Consider the following 16,029-nt stretch of genomic DNA (forward strand, 5'->3'; position numbering starts at 1 on the left):
GCCGGGGAGCAGGGTCCGGAGAGGAAGAAACGTTGAGCGGGGCCGGGAAGGATGATGATGTTTGAATAACTGGATATAGAGTGTATAACTTAGTCATTAAGTAAGTGGTATGTTATACCGTGATGCAGGCATTCTGTGCACGTTTGCTCGGATGTATGTGACTGTTTCGGCCTTCGGTAGATACTCGCGGCAGTCACTTTTTCTGTGATGGCCTCACTTGTATAGAGAATCAATTGAACATATTGTTGCTATGCAGTGTGTTTATCTGTAAAGTTAATATAAGCTTACCAATAATCTTCAACAAACAAAGAATGTAAAACAATCAACAAAGAATAACGCCCGCTGCAGAATACCTCAAAGTTAAAGATAGGAATTCAATACTTAAACAGTTGGAATGGGAGAATGCAAGCACTTAAAACCCTGGTCGAGAAAGGTCTATTTCCATCTCGTCAATTACGAGCGGCCAATCATGAATCAGTACGGTGCTTCACTTTACTGTACCATCTGGCTGGATTTCAGAGACGATAGCACGTGAAAGAGGTCTGTAGATGGGTCTGATTATGGAAGCATATGTAAGAGATATACTCTGGAGCCTATATAGTTGAGGTTGCCCTTGTGTGCAATATTGGCGAATATAATGTATCTATTAAAAGAAGCTGAAGAGTTTGTGAAACCACTGAAACTATTATTGTTTCAAAGAAGAATACCTGATTGTGGTCAAAGCAACGTCTATTCTTATCATAGTACACCCGTCCCGTTGAAACCCTGTCTTGGAGGCACTCCTGACGATAACTTCATTGGCATGTTGTTGATGCGAATTGAAGCTCATGAAATTGCTTAAAGGTCAATGTTTCCGGTCATTATTATTGACTGAATGGTATTGAGCCATGTTGTCTCTTGCCCCGAATGTCAGCCACAAATAACTTTGCTTTTGGCTGTAAGATGCAACTTCTATAGGTTAACCAACAAACTTACGGATCGGAATCCATCAGGAGGTACGGATACTGTGCTCTTTGATTCAACCATTGGAGGAATCCTCTTCTGAGCTGAGAACCTAGACTAAACTGTTCAAAAAAAAAAACAAATACAAACAACCGACCTCATTATGATTTACTCTAAAACCACCGGCTCCCCGACTAGCAAGATAGAGCCCCGACAACCACACAGACCAAACGTCTCGATGACGAGTGCAAAACCCACCACATTTTGACTCTTGGTTTCTCTATTGTTGACTTGAGCTAATAATTATGTGACGTGATGCTTGGCTTGTTTCTCGAGCAACGTCTGAATCCAAGTGTTCAGGTCTCAAGACAACAGGGCTGAATTTTCTTTGTTGTATGAGCTGGAATGAGACTAGACAAGACAATAGCCGATCATGACAAACTGGTGAGCTGATTGTGGTTTCGGAGGCTTGTTGGTTGGCTGTAAGCAGTCGGTGAGCGATGCAGCTGCAGGGGATAGTTTAGCTTTTTGGCTATTGTTGCCTTCAAAGGGAAACTTGTCCTTATCATGATCAAGATCAGTCTATAATAACATGAAATGCTTTTACAAAGATTCACTCTTGGAACACTGATACAACTCGAATATCTCACAGTTCAGGAGGTTGTATTCTATAGTTAGATATATCTATGACGGGAGTCATAGCGGGCAACCATCATGACATGGGTTAAAGACAACCGAGCCGATCATAACTCTACAATGACCAATTAGTCCAGTCATAGCTTTCTTTGAGAAAAGTAACTCAAGTTTAAGTGAAGTTAGGTAAATCAACGGCTATCATAAAGAGGCGTCAAATAGTTAGTTATATTGTTATCCTCTCAGCTCATGAGGCAACCGTTGGGTTTTGGGCGGTGCCTCTTCCAGGTTAGATCTGTTCCAGCTGTTGGCTAATCGAAGTTAGCAGAGTGTAGCGCACTGAAGCCCCTGAGGACGTCTTTTCCCGGTGGTTGCCCAACAACGGCTAAGTTGAGAGGAAGTTGCTGATGTGCCACCAAGCTTGCGATCTTGGAGCTATGAGATTGATTTGAGGTTTGAATAACTTTTGTTGATTTTCATTGTCCTCTGAATGATTTCTGTGTCTATTTTTCATTTCTCTGTTCCTCAATTTCTGTGCACCGCCTGTTACGTCTAGCCGAGGATATCATTCCTGCAAACAGCTCAGCTCAGCTCAATCAGTGCAGTGCGTGCAGCGCAGGTGTTGTAAATAGGAAGGTCGGGCACGGCGCATACTGTATTGTATCCACTGCATTCGTCCATTCTTATCCTTATCCAACCCGAACCTGTACATTCTCATCAAGAATTTACCGACCGACTCGAAGCGAAGCGAACAGACCTCTTCTGCCTAAAGGATCCTCGACTGTCGGCACCCGCAAGATCACAGCATCACCGTTCACGAGACGAGGCGATACAGGACGGAAAGAAACACAAGAAGAACTTGAGAAGGAAGACGAAACCACAGATAACACATACCGGATGTCAAGGTACACATATTTCCTTAGTACTCTGTTTGCTTTCGCTATATCAGCTTTGGCCTCGGTATTCGTATCGCATCGTATCGTATCCCCATCAACTTGCAGCTGGACCATCAAATCATCCCACTATAAACAACCACCCATCTCCATTGACGACGAGACAAGCCTCAAGCCAGGTCTCATTCTCAGCACTTCAACACTTCATCTATCTATTTATCTTGACCATTCGGGCGTCATTTGGCGGGGTTTTTGCTCATTTTCTCCCTTTCTTTGACCTGCCTATAGCCTGGTCTCGCCTCGCCTGCCGTTCCTTCCCTGCCTGCCCCTCCTCTTTTTTTAATCGGGGCTTACTTTGGTCCATCCCGTATTCCATCCCGACTCCCGACGACTTCATTCCTCCCTTTACACCATATTCCATCTTTTTTTATCATCAGAGGCTGACCGACATGCTTGGCCTGGCAAAACAGTCTTAGACTTTAATTCTTTTCTTCCGTTTTTCATGATCCTTTACGACCTCCCGTAATGACCCACGAGCACCGACCGAACTGCGACACCACATCTAAATAGACTTTCCATCTTTGCATCAAAGCAACAACCTCTGTTCTCACAGCCTGCCCACGCACAAGCTCGACACTCACGAACCCGATACTGTTCGATCATCTGCAATATTTCGACCACATCTGATTGTTCCGAATATTTATCAAGTGCTATTTCTCAACATTTTGCATGGTTTTCAGCCCTTGCTAGTGCTTTTCAAAAGCCAAACGTGACCTGACTGGCCGTGCACGTTATCAATCTCGAAATCGATACTTTGCTCGGCTTGTATCAAGACTGGCTTTTATGATAATCCTTTAGAGTTGCTATGAGTGGGGATCAACTGGGTACAAGGCAAGCTCGCATTTAAATACTCTCCTTTACTTTCCTTCGACACCAGCATCCCCATCGTCACCATGTATCCCCTGCCAGGTTCACTAACCTCTTCGCCGAGCAGTTTTGCCAATACGAACCACCGCCCTCCGACATCTGAAGAAACACCTACCTCTGCCGTCTTTCCCAGTCCTGTCTTTGACACTCCCAAGCCCGGGCAAGGTGCATTTACCGACGCCGGGGGTTGGACGCCACATTACGCTGAAGACTACTCCGTATTCAACTCGACCCCTGGAAATCTCCGTGGACCTCAACAACACCGTTACGTTGATTACGGTACCGCTACGATTGCCAGCAGTCACAAGAGACTACTGTCTGCCGAGAGCTTTGCTGCTGGAATTGCGACTCATGTAAATCACTTCTCTACCAACAACCGCCTACCACTGCCGCCGGTCGAGCCCTCACGCCGCTTGGCCTCATCCCCGAACTCAGTAAACGTACCTCAAGAATATATAACCGATCCGACACAGCTGCCCAGTCCTGATCCGTCCGTTCAGTTTCAAATCCCCAAGAAGGCTAGGAAAGCCGGAGTCAAGGGTGCAGAGCCTGCGCAAACGGCAACGCCCCCACCCACTGGACGAAGGGAAGAGCACAAGCTCGCTGACAAGCTCAACATGCAAAATGAACAGGTCTTCGGCCAGCCCGACTTTACCGGCACCTCCCAACAACAACAGCATGATCTTGCTGCTTTTATGGCTACTTCTGGTGACATGTTTGGATATCCTATGACAGCTCCCACTGCAACACCTACTGCATTCTGGGATCCTTCGATGAGTATGGACTTTGACTTTAGTGCATCACCTTCCAATGTCTTCCAAACAACACCAGTTCAACATGGAGGTGGCCATGGTCACCGCCATACGGGATCGTTTGACTGGAATAGCGAAGTACCGCTCTTCCAGGATCCTACTGCACCATTTGCTCCAACAGGTTCAGATCCTATGCAATCGATCCACCGTGACCGTGCCCTTGCCCCAAAGCCTATGGGCTCAGCGTCTGCTACGACTGCAGCAAGTGCTGCCATGTCTGCGGCTCTCTCGGCTCCCTTGGGTGATTCCTTCGGATTTGGGCAGCCAATGCAAGGAGTAAATCCTGGGCTGCTCTTTGAACCCCCTCACACATCTGTTATGGATAACCCTGCTCTCATCCCAGTGACACAGGCCGGCTCGGCTGAAGGCGCGATCTTCCAAACGAGATCTAGAACCCCTCTGGGGGATAACATCCGACAATCTTCCAGCATGAAGGACTTGAGGGCCACCAAGGTACCTGATCGTGCTCTCGCGCCATCACCTGTCAAGTCAAACTCTCGACCTGGAATGGGTCGAAGTTTCAGCGAGAATCGTGGCAAGAGAGTTCAGACGCAGAACCGACCAGTGCTTCCCAAGCTTGCACCAGCTCGGCCTGTCTCCCAAGCTAGCAATGGTTCCAATAATGACAGTGCGCCTGTCGGACGACCCATCGCCAAACCAACTGGAAGGCTGTCTCCTATGAAGAGTCAGAGTCGTCTGTCAGGTCTAGCTTCCATACCCGAGGGGCCAGCGCTGCAACAACCACTGACTCGAACGTCTGTAAAATTTACCATCGACTCAAGAGGAAGAGCTCGCGCTGAGACGACTATCATACCGAATGAATGGGACTGGGAACCAGGTATGGGCCAGAGAAAGGTGTCTCGGGATAGGAGCCGGACACGCGAGCTGGGACCTTCAGACGATGATGAGTCTTCCTCTGATGATGAACCCATCATCATTCCTAGCCGGACCAATTCATTCAATACATCCTTTGCCTTGCCGGATCCTGTGAGACCTGTGGGGTCCATCTTCCACTCTTCGAGGCGTAGCTTCAGCGATAGAAGCACTGGTAGTATCCACGACACAATTGGTGGGTCGCCGCACGACGGAGAGAGCGAGACTGAGACTGTCATGTATGAGCGTAAGGACAAGATTGGAGACGCTACAAGCGAGCTCCGTAAAGTGATGGAAGACCGTAAGAAGCGGTCCCATCCAATGGGACAGGGTGGGCAACATCGCCCGTTCCAAGGTAGTAGCCTTGGCCCTTTCCGAGGTGACAGCAACTCGCCGTCGTCCCTCAATGAGTCAAGCCTTATTGCAGACAGACAAGTTAAGTGTGTCTGTGGCCGAAAGGGGGCTGACGGGGGAGACGGCTTCATGATCCAGTGGTAAGTCGATTTAATTTCTGATGCCTCAGCAGGCCGATATGTGACGAACTTGAACTGACATAGATATAGCGAGTCCTGTGAAATGTGGCTCCACGGAAAGTGCGTTAATGTCAACCTCAGAACTCAGCCGAGAGTGTACATCTGCGCATTTTGTGCCAACACGCCAAACATGCGAGGAGGCCGACTGCGCGACACTGGGCGAGGAAACCTGGCTGGGGGCGGCGTACCAGTGGCATCTCCGCTGAAGACCAAATCATTTAGGGCGTTTCGATAGGACTAGGTTGACAAGCATTTCTGAGGGAGTAGACGGGATGGATGGAGTTCTGGATGACAACACTGCTTTGATCAGGTACATATACAAACATTGTCGCTTCAGACAAATATCATGCATGCATTGTACCGGATGATTCCGTAGTGCTGAGATTAACGAAGCAAGACATGTCGATAACACCTGATACTTTGATCCTCATAGAAAATACTGGGAACCGGCGGTACCTGGAGATGAAATGGGGATACTTAAAGAGATACTACCCAAAATGATCTTTGTCTCGACTCTCGTTGGCCAATGCCGTGGTTGCCCACTCCTAGCTCTGCCGTAGGGCCCGAGCGGGCCAGTGAATGAAGAGCCGGCTTGCGGAGCTCCTAGGCCTCCGATCTCGGAATGGCGGGGAAAGAATGGTGATGATGCGGGGCAGCAACGGAGAGTTAAGAAAACAAGTTCCAACCATCGACTCTCTTCTTTCTCTATTTTCTTTCTCACTATACTGATAAGCCCAATCAATTAAAATATAATCAAAATGGCTGAGCACAACATTGTCGTTCTGGGTGGTGACCACTGCGGTCCCGAGGTGTGTAGCATCGGATTGTTTGTTTAAGCATGAGCTAACTTGAGGACAGGTCGTGGCCGAGGCTATCCGAGTAAGAGACATTATGAAGCAGAACGAAAGAATTGGAAACTGACTGTTTTGCTAGGTCCTCAAGACTCTCGAGGAGAACAAGCCCAGTGTCGGCAAGTTCAACTTCAAGGACCATCTCATGGGTGGTGTAAGTCTCGAGCATCCGTTTCCCGCAGTCTCCAGCTGACGTTTTCTTCTAGTGCTCAATTGACGCCCACGGTTCCCCTCTGACCGACGAGACCCTCGCTGCCGCCAAGGGAGCCGACGCCGTTCTCCTCGGTGCTATCGGTGGCCCCAAATGGGGTACCGGCGCTGTCCGTCCCGAGCAGGGTCTTCTGAAGCTCCGCAAGGAGATGGGCACATACGGCAACCTGCGACCTTGCTTTTTCGCCTCCGACTCCCTCGTCGACGCCTCTCCCCTGAAGGCTGAGGTCTGCCGCGGTACCGACATCGTCATTGTGCGAGAACTCACTGGCGGAATCTACTTTGGCGAGCGCAAGGAGGATGATGGCTCCGGTTCGGCTTGGGACACTGAGCCTTACTCCCGAGAGGAGATCGAGCGTATCGCTCGTCTGGCTGGATTCCTCGCCCGAGGCCGTGGTGACAAGAAGGTGTGGTCGCTCGACAAGGCTAATGTGCTGGCTACTAGCCGTCTGTGGCGAAAGGTCATGAATGAGACTTTTGAGAAGGAGTTCCCTGACCTCAAGGTCGAGCACCAGCTTATTGACAGTGCTGCTATGATCCTTATCAAGAACCCTACCGGTCTTAACGGTGTTGTTGTGACGAGCAACCTGTTTGGAGACATCATCAGCGACGAGGCCAGTGTCATCCCTGGAAGCATCGGTCTTTTGCCTAGTGCCAGTCTGAGCGGTATTCCTGATGGTCAGGGCAAGTGCAACGGTATCTACGAGCCCATCCACGGTAAGTGATTTGCAACTCTTTTGTTTCTGTTTGTGGTATTAATTCATGCTCTCAGGTTCCGCTCCTGATATCTCCGGCAAGGGCATCGTCAACCCCGTCGGCACAATCCTGTCGGTGGCCATGATGCTCCGATACTCCCTCAACCTCCCCGAGGAAGCCAAGGCTGTCGAGGCTGCTGTCCGCAATGCTCTGGACGGCGGTCTACGCACCAAGGATATGGGTGGAAACGCTGGCACAACAGAGGTTGGAGACGCTATTGTTGAGGAGCTCAAGAAGATCCTCAAGGCTTAGATGGAATGTGATGATCTACGGTTGGGCGGTTATGATTCAAAAAAGCGATCTGTTTTGTGGTTGAAGATGCTTAAAAGTGCGTCTATCGTTATAAGGCTACAAGAAATAGTAAAATGACAAATCTTATGATTACAACTTGGGCAAGGTTTATGTCTGGCGATCTTGGAAAGAGATGTGAGCTTAACAGTTGTACTGGGCAAGGTTGATACATTACGACTTTCATGTTCTGGGGTAACAACAGCCACATGGAGGTGCACGAAACATAGATCAGGATTGAAAATTATAATTGCAACGTTAAAAACCTACACTCATCTGAGGCTACTGTTACGCCCACATCTCAAGATTGTTGGTGAGTCGCCTGACATAACACATAGGTGGTGAGCTGTCAATATTGATGAACCAAAAAGAGCAGTAACCTTGGCAGTGTTTCCATACGAGTACAGAAGTATAACGTGCACGTGTGATGGGTTCTTTTGAGAAAAAGAATACAAGTTGTACATCAGGTCATATAGGGTAATACCCAAGTGATGGGACGAAAGTCCTACGCTTCAATCGGGCGAATCTGTACATGACAACATCCCGGTAGTGTAAGCATATTACAGACAGAGTATGATTCGAGACAATGCGAGAATCGTGAGTTTTCTCACACCGCATAATGGGAGGCCTTGCAGATGTGCATGCTGTGGGTGAGAAAAAGCAGGGTATTTGCAGCAAACGATCCGTTGTCTCTTTCTCTACCCCGGAGGATTGACATCAATATCGGTCGCTTACTGGGTTGTCTATAGCCATGTGGTAATGCAGTGGGACTTTTCCACGTGCAATAAACTATGCCTACTTATTAAGTCTACTGCATTTTACCAATTGGAAGTCATTGCCCTTAGATTATATTGCTAACATGGGTTTCTCTTACGATGGTTTCAAAAGTTTTGGGGTCCAAGGATTCTAGCTTGGATCAAAATACATCTACTTCTCGGAACGGTAACAGTCGAGTCAGGCAGAAAAGAAGAGAAACAAGCAAACAAGAGTCTTGGTCTTACGAGAGACATGCATGGCGGTAAGAGAACAGGGCTGCAGGCAAAGGAAGGGTCTGATTCTCTCTGACAACAAACGGCAAAGGGCGAAGGCGAAGTGAGGAAAAAACTCAAAGTCATGACGTTGTGATTTGAGGGGGGAAATAAGCTTGATCAGAAGCCTCATATTGTTACTATAACTCTAATAAGAGCCAATATCAAATCGATTTGTTTCGTTTCAATTATTGAATGGGTCAATAACAGAAATTGAGGAGGTTGAACAAGGGTTGAAGATGGGGGACCGGCGATTGGTGGAGCTTATTCCTGTACAAAGGTAAGCTAAGAGGCTTGCATGAGGAGAAGAGGAGTCATGATATGGCTGGGGTCTTTTTGTCTTGGGGCGGTAACTCTATTGTTTGAGTGTCTTTCCCTACTGATTTCAGCCTATAGCTTCGAATTGTCTCTGATCCTTTCCCTGGTGATCGGCATTGAAACATCACAACGCAAACACGGCAAAGCAACAACTCATACTGAGCTGTCCCTCCCTTCGTCTGTGCTCTCCCTCTGCTGTAAGGTACACACAATACAGCTTGTGCCTGATTTGCTACGTTAGTCTGCAGCGAGGGAGGGGAAAAGAAAGCATGGCATAAGACATGGGCCAATAATTTGTGTCAAGGCCGCAGCAACACTGCCTTAGTTCTATCTACTACTGTACGGAACTGCACACCCACTTCTCTAGCAGTCAAGTTATGTCATGTCACAAAGGTCAAGAAAGAGAGTTGCAAAAAAGTCAAACTTGACAATGCTATTCTTGGCCATCTTTAGTTATGCTTGGCTTGAGTGATTTAACGTGGCTCGGATGTAACGGAGTCACAATTCTTCTTCTTCTTCTTTTTCTGTCCCGTCTTTGATCTGTTTGGGAATTGATAGACTAGATTATCTGGCTAAGCTCCATGTGAGAGTACAATACAAGATGTGGCTGAAATGGCAGAATGGCACTACAGAAATGACCACACCACTTGAAAAGGATACGAACAACGCCAATCTAGGTACCATTCAGGATAGCTTCGACTTTGAATTGGGGGGTTGCTGCATGTACAACCTGTCACGTTTGCTGTACTTTCGTATTCTGAATCAATTTTCGTTGATATACCTTGGTATTCAAGCTTAAACAGAATTGCATTGCAGCATTTGATGGAGATAGTTAGGTAGTCATCTCTTGTCTGATGTCATGGCGTATTAATCATCGTGGCAACCATTCCTATATAGGATCTTTTTGCTTTAACCCAGCCTTTCTTTGTATGAATGCTTGACAAATACTCTACTGTCGACGCCGTATGACTCTAGTCAGCATTAGAGAAAAAAGACAAAGAAAATAAGGAGCTGCAGATGAAATCACATAACAGAGGATAAGTAATTCGGACTGATCCATTGAGTTCTGATGGCTGGTTCGTCAATGTTGGATCATGGCTTAATTGGCGTCATGCAGCTACGGGTTGAGGAGCTGCAAAATGGATTGTGGCTGATATGGGATTGAGACTGCATATACTATGAATTCTGTTGTTTATAGAATCATATATAAGAAAATAAAGTAAATGTAGAACAATTAATTAATTAATTATCATTTTTATAAAGGTTAGTAATTATACAATAAATTATGCTGGTAGATGCTCTTGCTAGATCAAATCGTGTCGTGTGATGGTAGACTACTTCCTTCCCAACCGTTTCGCTACCCAAAAACTCAATCCCTTGGCTGGAGCTTCAGGGAAGCATTCTCTCGTATTCAACGCCCTACTGCTACACACCATCGCAGCCCAGCGAGACAATTATGTCGCTATCTTAACCGCGCTTTAGTGGGCATTGGCTGTTTCGTCTCTTCTTCAGTGCGCTAACGACACGGGAACGATACGCTAGTCTTGTTGGTTAGGGATGCTACGATTATCATCCTCCCTTGTTTGACTCGACCTTCTCCAGGGTAGAATCACTGTTTTCAACTCCCTGGCCTTGCTATTCCTCTACTTTGCGGCGTACCAGTTCAGTGCCGATGATCTTTCTGTTCTACCCTGGTGCATGTACGCACGTACTGACCGGCCAAAACAGGCTTTCACAACCACAAGACGTGGTGGCTGCAGCTCTGAGTGCATACATGCTGTGTTATCAGAGAGAGTAGATACTTGTCCTTGGCCAATGCTCAGACTCCCGTCAGACTTGGATTGGTTCCGACCCGCAGCTCTCTCGTACCGTAGTCGGTCTACTGGTCACAGTCATGGTCCCAGTCTAATCGACGAATATGCCGTGCTCGCTTCCAAAGGACGCCCGCATCCGATAACCTCGCCGACCTCTGGGTTTCGTGAGCCACATGGCCGCGGAGATCGGCCAAAGCGAGAACGCATCCAGTTTGTTCTACAGTACTTCCAGAATGGCAATATACAGTATCCCCCCTCAAGAAAGACCAGCCATGGATTTGTTTATCAAACCTGAGCTCCGGCCTCCGGAAGCCTCGATCGCTCAGCAACCATGCATGGCTTATATCAACACGGTTATTGATGGACATCATGCTTAAAGTTTATACCCGGTGGTGTCCGTCAATTTCCATATCGGTACAGAGGCTGGAGGGTACATGCAGCCCAGCAATATCCTACCCACCTCTCTACTCGGCCCATCGATCTGGCTGCCAAGTCTAGGCGACCATGCCATGATGAACAAAACCATGGTTTGCGACATACAGTAACAGAGGGAACCTTTTACAATAACAATCCCCCAGGACACCTCACCTGGCATTGGCTCTCGCGGGGTACTCCACTGCCCCGAAACTATACCATAACTGGCCTATTGGCGTCGTCTATCACGAGCGAATCGTCGATTGGCGATATAGATAATATGGAGAGACGATCATCACTAGCCATCTCAAGCAAAGCGTCTCTCGTGAGTTAAGCGAAAAGCCTCTCTAAGAGGCTTACTGTATGGCACCTAACCTCGCGTTTATCTCTACGGTTACAATGCTAAACACAACCACCTTATTTTTGCTCTTTTGCTACAACATCACGACAAGCAGGTTTCTGCGTCTTTGTTGTGTCATGCCTGGGCTGGGATGGCGCCAAGTCTCTCGGTCCACGTAGCGTTACTGGGTTCTTGGACTTTCACCCCGTCAGCTTGACATAGTTCCAAGAGGCTCGAGAGTTTGTTGGCTGCTCGGACACTAAGCACCTGCAATGCTGATGTTGCTGCATCTCAAGCTCAAGCGGGGTGACCGGGCCTGCGTTTTGCATCAACAGCGAAACCACTCATACCATAATGTGGGTATACTTCAGCCTCGGTCACGGTATACTTTGACTAGGTGCATATTGGCAGAAGAGGTTGACTGAGTCGCCAAAGCGGGCTGATGCTGTCATCAAGCCCAAGTTGCAGTGCTTCCGCATCCTGTGTTTACGGGTTTGTTGTTCATGTCGACCAGCTTGCTGTTCCTGCCGTAGTAGGTTACCAATGGCTGTTTGGTTCTGTTGAGATGCGGACACCAGTTTCCACTCTTTGCTGCCTTCTACGCAAAGATATTGCATGTTTCCTCGTATCCAAGCCAACTTCTGACTGCTTATGCCGTCTCCCGTCTTACCGGGTTCCCCAGACTGAATGCAGGCTGATCCAGTGATCAACTGATTAAGTGAACGTCCAGACAAATGGGCCAGCAAGGGCTGGCCTTACACAACCTGAGCACCTAATAGCCTTGTTCTCTTAGAAGGGCAGGATCTTTTGTTGGGGTTGGAGGGAGGCCGATATCTTGGCCCTGCTGTTGCGGGTTTCCCTAGCTAGGGCGAGCTCAAAAACCTTACACAAAGGAGCTCCAATTGTCTTGGCCGGCCGTTGGCTAGCAGACTCTCGCTGACCTCCGTGCATGATGCTGGCATCACGTCCTGGCACAGCGTCGACTGAGGCTCACTTGCTCAGTCGATTGCTAAGTACCTAGTCGTCTCGATATGCATCCCTCGTGCATATCGGTTGCTCCAGTGAGCTCCAGCCACATCCTTCGCCCTCGTTGATATGGTTGGACTCACGATGTCCGTATCACATCTTGCCAATATTCACACCCCTCCCTCTCGGTGGCTATCGTCTCCTCCAAGTAAGAGCCAGTCTAATGCACAACCTATGGTGGGGTTGGGAAGCGAAGCCAGTTGGACGATCTTGCTTCAAGGTTTGGAGTTGTCAAGGCCAACTTTGCCAACCTCCCTCATGTGAGGCTGGATCGGTTCATGAACTTGTAGATATAAGGCTGCAACCCTCTCTCGTTTTCATCTTCATCTCATCATCTCTCTACTCAGCCTCTCTCACCTTCCAATCAGTTCAAATTGGTTTTGTGTTCACTCAAGTAGCCAACTCGTTCAGGTTACTTCACACCTTCGCTCAACCACCACTATCGCTTGCTTACAGCTTGCATTCGTTCAAAACACCTTCGTTGATATCACGAAACCTTTCTCACAACTTTCATAATGAAGTTCGGTGCTGCTATTTTGGTCTTGGCCACCTCGGCCCTGGCTAGCAACGTCCGACGAGGAGACGAGTATGAGAGCCCCGACTACAGCGGCGGAGAGTATGAGGCTCCTGAGGGCGACTACGGATCTGGAGACTATGGCTACAAGCACGACAATGGTTACAAGCACGAGGTGACCCAGGTCGAGGTCACTTACACGACTACGACTGTCTGCCCCGTCACTTATACCCACCACGAACAGGGATAGTAAGTTATTTAGAGTCTAAGGCATTTGCGGGACGCTAACTTGAGAAAAGCACCTACTACGAGACCAAGCTCACAACCTCTACAGTCACAGTTGTTGAGGCCAAGACTGTCGATGTCACTGTCAAGGCGCCTGATGTTTACAAGCACTACACCGACGTTGAATATGTCACTCGAACATCGCTGTGCCCTGTGACCGTCACCAAGACCATTGAGGGAGAGGTCATCACCGAGGTTTACACGACCACCAGCTACATCTACGATGTTGTCAAGACCACCGACTACGAGCACGTTAAGCAACCCGACGTGACAAAGCACGAGACAGACGTCGTCTACAAGACCCGAACCACTGTCTGCCCTGTTACCGTCACTAAGACTATTGCCGGCGAGGTTGTCACTGAGACTTACACCACCACCAGCCTCATCGAGGAGGTCGTTCAGTCTACCGACTATGAGCACGTCAAGCAGCCCGATGTCACCAAGTACGCAACCGATGTTGTCTACACCACTCGCACCACCGTCTGCCCTGTCACTCTCACCAAGACCATCGCTGGTGAGGTCGTCACTGAGACCTACACCACCACCAGCGTGATTGAGGAGGTCGTCAAGTCTACCGACTACGCTCATATCAAGCAGCCTGATGTCACCAAGTACGAGACCGACGTTGTCTACAAGACCAAGACTCACGTCTACCCCGTCACTGTCACAAAGACAATTGAGGGTGAGGTTATCACCAATGTCTACACCTCTACCGACTACGAGGTCGTCAAGGTCCACAGCACTGTCTACGACAAGGTTGAGCTTCCTGATGTGACCAAGCACGAGACTGACATTGTCTACCAAACCAAGACTGAGGTTCACCCCGTTACCGTCACCAAGACCGTCGAGGGTGAGGTTGTTACCAACATTTACACCGAAACCTCTCTTGTTGTCGAAGAGGTTGTCACCACCATCCCTGTTTACGAGACCATCGTCAAGACCATGGGCAAGGGTGTTGTTGTCACCCAGTACTCCAAGATCGTCCAGACCGTCGGTGGCGGCACCGTCTACCAGACCGTCGCTCCTGCGCCCACCACTGTCGAGATCCCTGAGACTGAGGTCGTCACTCAACCCGAGGTCACCGTTCCAGCCACTCCCACTGCCCAGCCCGAGCCTATTGTTAACGGCGCTGCTGTCGCCGCCAACAAGGCTCCCGTCTTCGCCTTCATGGCTGGTATCCTTGGCGCCGTCGCTCTCCTCTAAACAACTCCAATTGTTTAGACACAACGCCAACAACACTGCCGGATGGGCCCTTCTTCTGTTATTTTTCTTCGTTACATCCTTCACATTTGTAAAAAGCAGGACGTGTCCCTGGGGGAAAGGACACTTTATTTAATTCATCGCGGGCACTGGTATCGCATTACACACTCATTTCAGGCATGGCGAAACATGACTCTTGGTAGGCATGGGAGGATGATTATTGTATGGGTTGGTACTTAATGATGAGGAAGGGTGTTTGGTATTTTACTTTTTGTTCTTGATGTATATATTTATCACACGGTTTGGGTTGCAGGATAGGAAGGATTTGGATGGACTTACGATAGGATTAGTAGGTAGTTAATCTGACGATGCGTTGTTGGTATACCTTTACTGTTTCATGTGATACTTGTCTATGAAGGAGCAATGACAATTGCCTCTCGATCAACAGTGCCTGGACAAGGCTGCGCTTAGACTTGATTAGTTTTAGATTCATCGACAAGCTTTGGTAGTTCGTTGTAACGAGGTGGCTGGCTGGTTTGAGGCGTGAAGGCTTTTGCATCGTCTATTAATGGTCTTCGTTAGTTCCAATAGAACAATCATGTGAAAGTAATCAGAAGACCCTTTGAAGTTTCCTGGCCTGCTCTCGAACTTTGTTTACTTCCGTGTTAGATTACTTTGCCACCGTTAGATATCCTCCAAAAACAAATCGCTGAGAGGGCTTGTGAAAGCTACTCTAGTATCTTGGCAGAGAATAGAATGATACTGATTTTGTTATTAATGCTAACGATAACGTGGTCCTTTTTGAGCTTTGCTAATATCGTGATAATATCTTGTGCTAGGTCTTTCTCGCTTCATGTATCTTATGAGTGATCAAGATAGAGCTTGGGTATAAGTGGCGTCAAGTATACAACCTCAACTGAAAGCAAGGCTGGATGCTAGAGATATAACAGTTTTTTATAGCTTCAAGGGTCGATTAATGTGGCTTTATGTTTCTGATCTCTGGTAGAGTTGCAGAGAAGTAACACAGACATCGGCGCTGAAGCTTCTTTGTTTTATTAGGAGAAGGAGCCGGTACTCGGCAGATATCTGAAGAATGTCCCATAATTGTAATGGTACGAAGGATATTTAGAATAGATCCTGTGCTCAGCTATTGCCGAGTTAACGAGCTCACCCTTAGGTTCAAGAGGTTGACAGAGGCTTTGGACATATATTTTTGAGACTTTGCAAGTTCATCGTAGTATACGTGTTTCTTTATGAACCACATAGTACTATGATTCATGAAAGGTCCGATAATTTAATTTCCTCCTTACTTACTTACTGTTCGTCTAAGCATGTGTAATTAATAGGACATCACTTTAAGTACTAGTATTCT

The 16,029-nt window shown here is 47.9% G+C and overlaps 3 protein-coding genes across 3 annotated transcripts; all 3 read left to right on the forward strand.

The window, feature by feature from the left end:
• Positions 1 to 3,421: 3,421 nt before the first annotated feature.
• On the forward strand, positions 3,422 to 5,578 carry FPOAC1_010400 (uncharacterized protein; the record flags this gene model as incomplete). The annotated part of the gene is made up of 1 exon (XM_044854791.1): positions 3,422 to 5,578. One exon carries the CDS (start codon positions 3,422 to 3,424, stop codon positions 5,576 to 5,578), a length of 2,157 nt encoding a protein of 718 aa, XP_044702104.1.
• A 793-nt stretch (positions 5,579 to 6,371) lies between these two features.
• On the forward strand, positions 6,372 to 7,682 carry LEU1 (3-isopropylmalate dehydratase; the record flags this gene model as incomplete). Its single annotated transcript, XM_044854792.1, has 5 exons — positions 6,372 to 6,422; positions 6,472 to 6,492; positions 6,547 to 6,618; positions 6,671 to 7,391; positions 7,447 to 7,682. 5 exons carry the CDS (start codon positions 6,372 to 6,374, stop codon positions 7,680 to 7,682), a joined length of 1,101 nt encoding a protein of 366 aa, XP_044702105.1.
• A 5,491-nt stretch (positions 7,683 to 13,173) lies between these two features.
• Positions 13,174 to 14,660, forward strand: FPOAC1_010402 (uncharacterized protein; the record flags this gene model as incomplete). The annotated part of the gene is made up of 2 exons (XM_044854793.1): positions 13,174 to 13,421; positions 13,472 to 14,660. 2 exons carry the CDS (start codon positions 13,174 to 13,176, stop codon positions 14,658 to 14,660), a joined length of 1,437 nt encoding a protein of 478 aa, XP_044702106.1.
• Positions 14,661 to 16,029: the final 1,369 nt, after the last annotated feature.

This window comes from Fusarium poae, chromosome 4, assembly GCF_019609905.1.
Source record: "Fusarium poae strain DAOMC 252244 chromosome 4, whole genome shotgun sequence".
In the NCBI taxonomy this organism is placed as follows: domain Eukaryota; kingdom Fungi; phylum Ascomycota; class Sordariomycetes; order Hypocreales; family Nectriaceae; genus Fusarium; species Fusarium poae.